Source organism: Solanum tuberosum, unplaced genomic scaffold (genome assembly GCF_000226075.1).
Source record: "Solanum tuberosum cultivar DM 1-3 516 R44 unplaced genomic scaffold, SolTub_3.0 scf00423, whole genome shotgun sequence".
Taxonomy (NCBI): Eukaryota; Viridiplantae; Streptophyta; class Magnoliopsida; order Solanales; family Solanaceae; genus Solanum; species Solanum tuberosum.
In genome coordinates this window covers 317,837-330,102 of record NW_006239348.1, presented here as the reverse complement: position 1 = coordinate 330,102, position 12,266 = coordinate 317,837, and the positions used below count along the sequence as shown (strand labels likewise).

The following is a 12,266-nucleotide window of genomic DNA, read 5'->3' as shown; positions in this document are numbered from 1 at the left end:
AATATATATATATATATATATATATATATTATTTTTATTTGACATTATTGAGAAAATTTAAAAGTTGAAAGATTATTACTATTATTTAAAAAAATCTTGCATTTAAAATTTTAAATTGTGATTTCAACTTGTGAACTTGCAAGGCTCATAGGATGGAAAAAGTCAATTGTGAAACTGAAACAACATTTCCTTCGACGTTATTACATTGGGTGTTATTCTAAGAAGGCGGAATGACCTGGGAGATCCATGTACTTGACTCCATTTGTAAGTTAAACTATCTTACTTATCAATTTATCAACTGAATCTCTAAACTCATCAGAACGTAATATTTTAAACCCTTTTTGCATCTCACTAGTGTGTGTGAAGTACAATTATTTACACGTGGAATTTCATGTCATTAAAAATGACATGTAAGAAATTACATGTTAAAAATTTTAAAAATCAATCAAGTCACTTTTGTAATTTCTGAAAATTTTAGATAAGTATTTTTTTAAAAAAAATAAAAAATTCCAAATAAGCATGTTCTTTATATTTATTCCAAAATGAACACTAAATTCATGTCAAATAGATGAGATTTTTCCTCATTTGACTTGAAAATTCAAATACAAGTTCACCACCACAAATCCAACTAATCCCAATCACAATTTTGAATCAATTTCACAAATTTACAAGACCCATTTTTTATTTTTCAAGCTTTCTCTAACTTATCAATGGAGTTTTAATTTTTCAATATCCACCATTGTCCTTCATGTTAATCCATACTTAGACCTCTTTCTTGATGCCTAAAAAAACAAATACTAATAATTTCAATACATTTAGACTGAAAAGCTAAAATTTAAAAGACTTTTAGACAAGTGGTTAGGGTGGGCGACTGATTTATGTAGTGAAAAAGAAGTGTGGGTTGAGAAGAAAGGGGATGAAGGAGAGAATGAAGAGGAAGAGAGTAGATGTGGGGGATGAAATTCCAAGAAGAAGAAGAGAGAAGGGCGGCTGGGGACGGTGGGGGTGGGGTGGGAGAGGGATGGTCGAGGAAGATGGGTTTTTTCTTTTTTAAAATAAATTGATAATTATTATTATTATTTAAATATTTTTAATATAAAATACCTTATTTGCTCGCTGTCAAATGTGTGTATTCACGTAAATTTCTAACTCAACATTTCAATGCCACATAAGTTCGATCAATGGTCAAAGGGGTTTAAAATATTGTGTTTTGATGAGTTTAAGAATTCAGTTGGCAAATTGATAAGTAGGAGGGTCCAACTTACAAACGGAGCCAAGTATAGAGGTCTCCCAGGTCATTCCACCTTTTAAGAATGACACTATATTTGTTGCAATTTCATTGATTCAATGTGGAATTTTCAAAATTATGTCTGTAGCATTACAAAAACATGTCAGGACAACGTCTGATCATGGTGATCATAATGGTCAGGATCTTTTTAAAAAATATGAAACTTTGTAAAAATTTACAAAAATCTATATATAATAATTCTACCATTCGAAAGCTATTAATAATGTATTTCTCAAATATATGATAATTTTGATCTCCTTGCAATGGATCGGACTTGATCGCTGGGAAGTCGAGCGACAACTTTAACAAAGGTAAAATTTGATGTGTTGATCTCTTTATGAATATTATTCAATTTTGAGATAACTCTTTATAAGGAATACATATGCCTTTTTACAGGTATACTAAAATTTAAGATAGAGTTGCCTCCAAAAACTCTAACAAATACTAAGTTCATCAAAAAGTCCCATAAAATTTAATAATCCAAATGATAGTATATCTTTGTATATCAATTAGAAAAAATAAAGAGTAAATTTGTTCGACTGTTTCTATATATGGATTTCAAGTTTTTTTTTTTTGTTTCTATCTATGATTAGATATAAATACATAAAATAACAGCATTCAAGTTTAGAGTTTTAAAGCATTAATAAAAAAAAGTTGTTCGAATAGTAAACGTTCCTTATTCTTTTATTTTATGATTATAAGTTTGAGTTACTAACAGATCGATAAACTTCAAATAATATGAAATAGAATGTGTACTTTGTAAGACGACTTCTTCACTAAGGATGTGATAATTATTATAATAATACATAGATTTGATTCGACCAACACCACTATTATAATTAGGTGAAACAGAAAAATCACGACGTGTAACTTACTTACTTCCTTTTGTTTTTATCCAATATTTAATGTTATCTCTGCCATAACAATCTCTCCCAACTTCAGAAAGAAAATAGAAAGATACCATACTTTCATTTGCATTTGGGAAAAGGGCCTGATTTACCCTCGAACTTTATAATTTGGAGCTGATATATCTTCTGTTTAAAAAGTGGCTCATATATGCCCTTGTTGTTATAGAAATTGCTCATATATGCCCTTTTACTTAACATATCAATATTTAATAAATTAAAAATTCATTTTTTTGTCTTTAATTTGAGAAATTGCCACGTGTCTTTTAAAATACCCACTCAATAACTTTTCACCATGCCCACCCGACCCAATTGGAAACAAAAACCCCACCCATTTAAATAAACCAAACCCATTTCATTTCATTGTCTCCCCCATTGGAAACAAAAAACCCACCCATTTAAAGCTTACAATAGTCTTTTGATCTATTAGCTTTCTAAAATTTCTGAAGAAATTGGTACCTTTTTTTTATTTTATAAATTGCTCAATTTTTTTAACCGTCCCAGAGAAATTGGTGAACAAGCAAGCTTCTACTAAAACTGATCTTCAATGGCGATAAATTATTTTAACTGTTCAAATTGAACTGAAATGCATTGTATTGTGTGTGTGAGCTCGCCTATCTTCCTCTGTCTTTCCTATTCGTGTGTGTCATGTGCCATAGATTCACCTTTAGTAAATTTTATTGAATAAAAATGCTTTTGCAGAATATTAGAGCCGCCAACAGTGATGATGCCTTCTACAGGTATTGCCAAAACTCTAGCAAGGCCAACATCTTACACTATAAATTTTTGATGAAAAAACTGAAATTTTCCTCGCCAATGGAGCTCATGATACTGCCAAGCTTGCTGGTCTTCTTGAGATTTTCATCAAGAAATGGAATGAAATGGGTTTGATTTATTTAAATGGGTGGGGGTTTTTGTTTCTAATTGGGTCGGGTGGGCATGGTTAAAAGTTTTTGGATGGGTATTTTCAAAGCCACATGGCATTTTCTCAAATTAAATACAAAAAAAATATATATATATATTATTATTATTATTATTATTATTAAAATACTAACAAATATGCAACATAGTATTGATATAAACTACTAAAATGAGTTGTTTGTACCTTATTTTGAATTATCATATTATATAGAAAATTTTAATATCATGCTTTTGATATTATAGTATTTGATGTGGTATATGGTATACATTTTTTTGTATTTGATACGGTATTTAGTATATAGAAATAACATACCGAAATATCGAATATCATACAAAAGTATATAGTACGTTATATATATTAATTATTAAAATACTAACAATATATGCAACCTAGTATTGGTATAAACTTATAAAAGGAGTTGAAATTTTGATTACTCTATTTTTATTGAAATGAATTTGAAATTTAATTGATTAATAAAAGGAGTTGTTTGTACTTTATTTTGAATATATATTTCTACATGTGTAATGTATTAGTATGATATAATTAAAACCTTTTTTTAATTGTCGGAGTCCTAATACTCTATTATACGAGTATACATTAGTTGAAGTTGAACAAACTATGATTATCGATTTACCATATCGTAAAATTCCGAAACCAAACTTCAAAATATCTCACCATACCAAATTAAATTGGTATGATAATAATATACTGTTTTAAAAATCAAATATCAAAATTATAATATTCAAATACTGTACTGTATCATACCATGCCCCACCCCAAGCCATAAGCCCATAACTAATGCTAGCTTCACCACTAATTCGCACGTTAAAACTAGCTCTAGAAAATTTTGTCACCTATAAATATTATCTTAATTATGAGTGTCTTTGATAATTGATTAGAATTGTATTACTCATAAGTATTAATTTGGAAGACATTAGTTATTTTATTGTTTTATTCTGAATTAAATAATATACATAATTTTCTTACTCTTTGTCAAACAATAGTTATCCACTATTGACTTGACAATCCTTAAGAAACAATAAATAATAAGGGCATCTACAATCCTAAACTCTACTTTATTCTCCAAATATAGAGCTCCAATCCAATTCTCTATTTTACTCTCTAAAAAAATATATTTTTCTCTTTCTTCAATATTATATTATTATTTCTATTTCATTCTTACTTTCTTATTTCATAATATAAATCCTTTCTTTCTTTTTCCCAAATAATTACTTTATATAATTTTCATGTGATATAAAATTATTTAATTTTTTATTTATTTAATATAAAATTATATTTTATTTTAAATTTCTAAATAACATAAATTGCAAGAAAATATTATATAATATACAAATTTAAATAAAAGTTAAATATAATTACATAAACACTCAACTTTCAAAATTATTACGTTGCTCCCATAAATATTCTATTAATACATTACGAAGTTCAAAATGAGTATTTTTGTCCTTAACTTTTTTATGTCTAGCTAAAAATTGTTCAAACCGGAGATTTTCATCTACCATCATACCCTAAATTTTTTTTCCGTATAGTGCTAAATTTGGAAACGACCTACCGGATTACTAAATTATTGTTGTGATAAATTTATTATTATGTTATGCATTGTATTGTGTTTTATCTTGTATTTAAACTATTATGTTATGTATTGTATTTTTAAATTAATTTTTTCATCTTATCATTTTAATTTTGTGCATTTTTTATAGTGAAAATTAATAATAGAATAAAATTATAGACGAAAATTAGAAAAAAAAATTTATTTTAATTCTTGATGAAAGTAGTATATATTAAATAATATATTTAAAAAAATATTATATTACATTTAAAAAGAATTATGAATATTAGATACTTAATTAATGACATTATATGTAAAATAATATGTTAATTAGAAAATAATAGAAATAATAATCAAAAATTGAAAAAGTGAAACAAAGAGTGTGAATCGTAGTTGGAGAACTACTATTCAACTCTCTAAAAATGAAAAATATAGTCTAAAATACAGAGGGGTTGGAGTGCCCATTCTCTATTTTACTCTCCAAATATATAAAATGGAGAGTAAAATAGAGATGGGTTGGAGATGGTCTAAGGGTTATATTATTACATATATCCTTTGACTTTATTAAATTTAATGTTTTGAAAATTGGGTCAAATGATAAATAATACTCATTTAATAGCAAGGATAAAATAGATACAAAAGATAAATTATCTCTCAATTTTTTAAATTGGACAATTATTTTTAAGGGAAGTGCTAAATGGCCAGAAAATTTAAAAAACTATAATATTTTTAAAAAATTTAAAATAAACTGATCTTTTTTCCATTTTTTAGTTAAAAACTATTAAAGTTAAAAGGATAGAAATGTTTAAAAGGGTAAAATAACATAGATAAAATATCATTTTGGCCAAATTTTGGGGCCAAAAAGATTTTTGCTATTTTTAATATACAGGACAAATATTATTGGACAAAAGGAGTAGTACTCCCTCCGTCCCATTTTATATGTCATCTTTTTACTTTGCAGTTGCATTAAGAAATGATGTAACTTTACCCTTCTACCCTTAATTAATTTTTTTGGAACTCAAATTTTCTATCAATGAATATGAATTCATTTATTTTGATTAATTAATTTAATCATGAACATGAATCATTTACTTAACTTTTTTAAGTTGGTCAAATATATGTTTTCAACGCTAATAACTTACAATGGTAAAAAAGAAATAATATGTCAATTTATGCATTGATCTTATGAAAGGACAAGTATTATGAACCAACTATTTATAGAAATAAATGACATATAATGTGAGACGGAGGGAGTATCAAATAACCTTGAAAATTGATCTAAAATAAATGTTCCATAAAATTAAAAAGCTACTATAGTAATTCCTTTCCTCAAATTTACCCTCGACACATTCCTAATTTATTGTACAAATTTAATGACGTACTATATTAACAACCTAAAAACAAAACAAAATCACAATTAGCTGTATTTAGTCAAAATTCCATCGTCAACTTTTAAAAATAAGTTAATTTCGTAATTCATGCGACCAAGACTAAAATTTAATTATGTTGAATTAAGAGTATTTATTATGTCTATTATGTTTGATATTTCTAATTTTTTCTCTATTTAAAAAGTATTTTATATATATAATTGAGACAGATTAAGGAAATATAAAAGGAATGAGACGTGTAAGAGGATGAAGAGAAATAAAATACTATTTGTGAAACTTGTATCTTTATTTTAAAATATTTGTAACAGACTTGTTTTTCTTGAAAACATATTTTTAAAATTATACTACTACTAATATAGTTTTCTCGGTACCAAACATAGTATTTTTTTGTTAACAATAGGATTGAAGTGGAGGGACAAATATTTTTTCATTCTTAATTAGATTGTTTCAATTGAAGTTCGAGTACATAGTATCAAGTCCTTCTAGGTACAAAATTATCTACGGTTTACCCTCAATGTGAAGTCTCCTATGCTAGGCAATGATTTATCCTGCTTTCCAGCGTTAATCCAAATTTAATTTGACTAAAAAAAATTAGAAGTGTTTCTTTTGTTACTTCGTTAGAGGAGTATGAGATCACAAATTATTTAGGCACTCACTGGCCAACCTTGAAGAATATTTTTTTTTATATATGCAGTTGCGTCTCTTCACTATCCTGGACTTAGGGCTGTTCAAAATCGAATCGAAATCGATAATTCGAATTAATTTTTTTTTATTGATTTATCAGTATTGGGTTATTGGTTTAGAAGTTTTGATAACAATTTTGATTTTTTTCTTATCGGGTTATCGGTTCTTAACGGTTTGAGATTTATTTATGGTTGTTTCAAACACTTTGTTATTCTATAATGTAAAAATGTTTGTTTTTTAGCAAGATGTAACTTGTGAACTCATGTGTATGGTTCATTTGGTTTTTCACCTTGTTTTAAAGTGATTTTTAATGTTTTTTTTGGTGTCAAATCTTAACGATTAAATCGATAATCGAACCGATAAGTCAATATCTTAATGGTTCGATAATGATTTAGCATCTCTATAAACCGATAACTAATAAGCCAAATTGATAAACTTTAAAATCGAATCGAATCGAACCGACCGATATGCAGCAGACCCTTGATGTTGGAGACTTTTATACTGCTTTGGATATCCTAAACTTGTAGTATTGCAATCTCCTTCTTCTTCATCTTCCTTTCTATCTCTGAGAAACCTAAATAATTGAGAAATTAGATCGAAAGAATGAGTCTTTCAACAACAATTACTACTTGGGGTTACACCCATTATCCCCTTTCTGACGTTGGAAATAAAGGCAGATCCAGATTTTGCTCTCCCGGATTCATGCCTCATCTGAAGATGAAATTCTCCACTAACCCTTCTTCTCTTTCTGTCTCAGCTGTTCTTACAAAGGAGCAGACAGATGCGGAGAGCAAGAGCAAGAAACAAGCAATGGAGTTTAAAGAATACGTTCTTGAAAAGGCTATTTCTGTCAACAAGGCTTTGGAATCTGCAGTCTCTATCAAGGAACCGGTCAAGATTCATGAGTCCATGAGGTACTCTCTTCTTGCTGGTGGGAAAAGAATCAGACCCATGTTGTGTATAGCTGCTTGTGAGCTTGTTGGTGGGGTTGAGTCCACAGCCATGCCAGCAGCTTGTGCTGTTGAGATGATTCATACCATGTCTTTGATTCATGATGACCTTCCTTGTATGGATAATGATGATCTTAGAAGAGGGAAACCAACAAATCACAAGATTTATGGTGAGGATGTGGCTGTTTTAGCAGGGGATGCACTTCTTGCATTAGCCTTTGAGCACATTGCTCAAACAAAAGGGGTTTCTTCTGATAGAATTGTGAGGGTGATTGGTGAGTTGGCCAAGTGTATTGGGTCAGAGGGACTTGTAGCTGGTCAGGTTGTAGATATAATTTCAGAAGGCATTTCTGATGTTGATTTGAAGCATTTAGAGTTCATTCATCTGCACAAGACTGCAGCTTTGTTAGAAGGGTCAGTGGTGCTAGGGGCTATATTAGGAGGGGCACCAGATGAAGATGTGGAGAAGCTGAGGAAGTTTGCAAGATGTATTGGGTTGCTATTTCAAGTTGTGGATGATATTCTTGATGTCACAAAGTCTTCTCAGCAATTGGGGAAAACAGCTGGGAAGGACTTGGTTGCTGATAAGGTAACTTATCCCAAACTGATAGGTATTGAGAAGTCTAGGGAGTTTGCTGAGGAGTTAAACAAAGAAGCAAAAGCTCAGCTTGTTGGATTTGATCAAGAGAAAGCAGCTCCATTGTTTGCTCTTGCAGATTATATTGCTTACAGAGAGAATTAAATTGTAACAACAGGATTCTCAGTGATTCCTGATAGTATTAAACAATGAATATATGAATTTTTGGTCAACCAATTTGTATATTTAAAGTTTAAGAAGTTAGTACAAGGCAAGGACATGAATGTGTACATTTAAAGATTCAAACTTCTAACATCTTGAATGAAATAATGGCCAATACACATTTCTTTTCTTCTCCACCTTAAGACTGTCATGATTTTTCAATTGATATCTGAGATATAAATCCTTATTCACATCACTCTGTGGATGTATTTGCCCATTTGTTGTCAAGTCTATTTCTTGCTTTGATATAAGGTCTTATATGCAGCTTATTCTACTATGTCTTTCATTTCTTTCCTTTGGCTGTTGCAGCACTTCTATGACCTGAGACATGCCCATTTTTTGAGTCCAAACAGGTATCCTAATTGGTCCTCCCACTTCTCTTTTCTCTACTCTTCAGTAAAGATTCTTCATTCAAACATTTCTGCATTTTTGTCATATATAATTAGTATAGTTTTCATTCAAACTTGGACTTCTATAAATTATTGGATGTCCCAAATAATTTTGAGTTACTTCTCAACTGGATCTGCCAGTTAAATGTTGATAATTTTCTTTAGTGGCTTACACTTTGGAAATCAATTTCTCTTAAAAGTCCTGCCAGTTAGACCATTATGTGGATTACATCTTCCACTCATCCTCTAAAGGTCTGAAGGAAATACCAAAGAGCATAGCAAGTTGCCATATATTTTTGGGCTTGAGGGTCCCAGTCTGTATATTTGGAACTCAGCCCAACCCTATTTTTTTAGTAATACAAAAAAGAGTTGGTCCAGAGATGTTTGACTTTATTATGAGATAGCTTCTACCCTGCTGCTTTGGCTTGAATACTTGTTCCTCAGTTAGTTAAATAGTAAATCACCAAATCAGGGAGTAATCCACACTTTAAAGAGTCATGTCTATGCTAAAAAGAGTAATCTACAATCTTGCAAAACTGAGTACAAGAGGTACTCCAAATAGATCCAGATCTGCAGGAACAAAGTTGCTTTTTTCTTCAGAGGAAACAGCAGAGGTTATATTCCGGCCAAAAGTAAGAGCCTTCTGTAATAGCACAGATTTTTCCAAGAATGAAGCTGAAGTTATCAAACATGAAGACATATACAGAGAAGCTGGAAAAACAAGAAGTGTCTTTGATTTCAAAAGTTACATGGTTCAAAAGAACAAATCTGTCAATCAAGCCTTAGATGCTGCTGTTCCAATCAGAGAGCCTATCAAGTTCCATGAAGCAATGAGATACTCACTCCTTTCCGAAGGCAAGCGGGTTTGTCCTGTACTCTGTATAGCCGCCTGTGAGCTTGTTGGTGGCCAAGAATCAACAGCAATGCCTGCTGCTTGTGGAATGGAGATGATGCATGCTATGTGGTTGATGCACGACGACCTTCCCTGCATGGACAATGATGATTTCCGTCGAGGAAAACTGTCAAATCACAAGGTTTATGGCGAAAATGTCACTGTTTTAGCTGGTTATTCCCTTGTTGCCTTTGCATTTCAGCATATGACAACAGCCACTAAAGGGGTACACCCGAAAACAATGGTTCGTGCTGTTGGAGAACTAGCAAGATTGATAGGTCCAGAGGGGGTAGTGGCTGGCCAGGTGCTTGACTTGCTGTGTGGAGGTAACTCTGATACTGGATTAGAAGAGCTTGAGTATATTCATCGTCACAAGACTGCAGACTTTGCAGAGGCCGCAGCCATTGTAGGAGCATTGGTTGGTGGTGCGTCTGAGGAGGAGATTAATAGACTTAGGAAATTCTCGCAGTGTTTTGGACTGATGTATCAGGTTGTGGATGATATTCTTGATGTCACTAAATCCTCTGAGCAATTAGGAAAGACAGCGGGGAAGGATTTGTTGGCTAACAAATTGACGTACCCAAAGATGATTGGCATTGACAAGTCCAAAGAATATGCTCAAAAACTTAACAAGGAGGCCAAGGAGCAACTTGTTGGTTTTGATCCAAAAAAGTCAGCTCCATTACTTGCTTTGGCAGATTTCGCTCTTCATCGGCAAAAATGATCTTGTTAGGATAATTATGCCTGTATTATTTAACTTTAATTGTGCACATTTTATTTTCATGTAAGGACATAGTAGGGAGCAGAGCTCTTTCAGTTCTTTGAGATTTATCTGGAAACATGAATGCTGCTTAATTTGTCCATCTGAAACTGGCTTTTCTAATGTGTACTCCCTCATAAATTCACAAGTTTAAATCCACAATGAACAAAGCTTTTAAAAAACAAAAAGATATACACTGCAGTGACAGGCGGGAATACTTACCACTATACTACAACGACTGCTTGTCAGAGCTACAGCCTTTGTTATATTCCATTCAAGAAAACTAGTTGTATGGAGTATACAGAGATGTTGTGCTCTTTGCGATTGTTGATTGATTCCTCCATGCAGGTTTGTCTATGCTTCGTCCCCGATGTTGTGCTCTTTGCGACGCTCGGTAAGTGAGCTTCTAACTTCTTTTTTGTTTTCCGGTCTGAAACTGTGATTGATGTTGCCCTTTCTTTTAATTTTGCACTGAAAAAGATTTGATCTTTGAACAATAGAATGAGCACCCGAAGGTGCAAATACCAACCCTAATAGTTAAATCAAGATTAGGTCTGTGATTTGTTCTACATGTTGCCTAGCCCATTTGGTTCTTGTAGATGCTTCATACCTTTTCTCTTTGCTTGTTATTGTGTACTGTCTGTTGTTGTATTGGTGTCTGCATTTTGGCTCTTGAGTTCCTATAGCTGAGTATGTTTCCTCTCTGCTGAGCCAGTCCAATTTAGAGGTTTATTGTACTGAGCCAATCCAGGAAGCATTACACCAATTTTGTTTCTGTACTGTTTTGTATGTGTCCGTGTTTGTGCTGTTGTTCTTTGTCTTCCTTGAAGGTCTACCTGCAACCAAAGAAACCAGATTAGTTAAAAGTTTGTTTCTCATGTTCTCCTCCCAATATGAAATTTGTTCATGATAAACAGTGGCCTCCTTCCATCTTTCACTCCAGCTTTTCATCTCTTGCATGATCTGATCCTCAAGTTAGGGAAAACAGTAAGTGTATAGGCATACTCTGTAGCACAAGTTTAACGAGTGTTACCCTCCCACCAATAGAAAGTAGCTTCCCTGTTCATTAGTTGAGTATATTAAAAACCTTGTCTGTGATCTCTTTATAGTGTGCTATTAATCTCTTTGCATAGTAAATTGGTACTTCCAAATATGTGAAGGGGAAATCTTTTGTAGGAATTCTGGTAATCTCTGACACTTTAGCTTTTACTTCTTGACTCGCATTGTGATCAAGAAAGATTGCAATCTTGCCTTTGCTCATTTTCTGAACACTTGCTATTTCATATGTTGAGAGAGTATCCATGATCAATATTAGTGATTCTTCATTAGCAAAGACAAATATAATAGTGTCATCAGCATAAACAAGATGGTTTATGTCTGGACTCCATTTTGGCATGCCAAATCCAGCAAATCTGTGATCTGAGTGTGATGCACTTAATGCCCTTGACTAGAGCTGTCAATATGGGCTAGCCCACCCCATCCGGGCTAACCCATACAGGCTTTGACATTTTACAGGTCAGGCCGGGCTAGCCCATTTTTGGTGTGGGCCAGAAAATGGTCGGCCCAGCCCACAAGTACGTGGGCTATAGGCTTGCCGGGCTAGCCCACTTTTTTAAAAATTATATTTTTTCTATAATTATTAAAATAAATTATAATTGTAATTTAAAAATATTATCATAAATATCGACAAAACAATATTACATGGTGTTAATGTTACTA

General features: G+C 31.8%; 2 protein-coding genes across 2 annotated transcripts; both read left to right on the top strand.

Annotated features, from left to right (window-relative positions):
* Positions 1–7,299: 7,299 nt before the first annotated feature.
* Positions 7,300–8,643, top strand: LOC102580697 (geranylgeranyl pyrophosphate synthase, chloroplastic-like). The gene has a single exon (XM_006363073.2). It carries the CDS (start codon positions 7,361–7,363, stop codon positions 8,447–8,449), a length of 1,089 nt encoding a protein of 362 aa, XP_006363135.1. The 5' UTR covers positions 7,300–7,360; the 3' UTR covers positions 8,450–8,643.
* Positions 8,644–8,731: 88 nt separating this feature from the next.
* On the top strand, positions 8,732–10,706 carry LOC102580359 (geranylgeranyl pyrophosphate synthase 7, chloroplastic-like). The gene has a single exon (XM_006363072.2). It carries the CDS (start codon positions 9,393–9,395, stop codon positions 10,509–10,511), a length of 1,119 nt encoding a protein of 372 aa, XP_006363134.1. The 5' UTR covers positions 8,732–9,392; the 3' UTR covers positions 10,512–10,706.
* Positions 10,707–12,266: the final 1,560 nt, after the last annotated feature.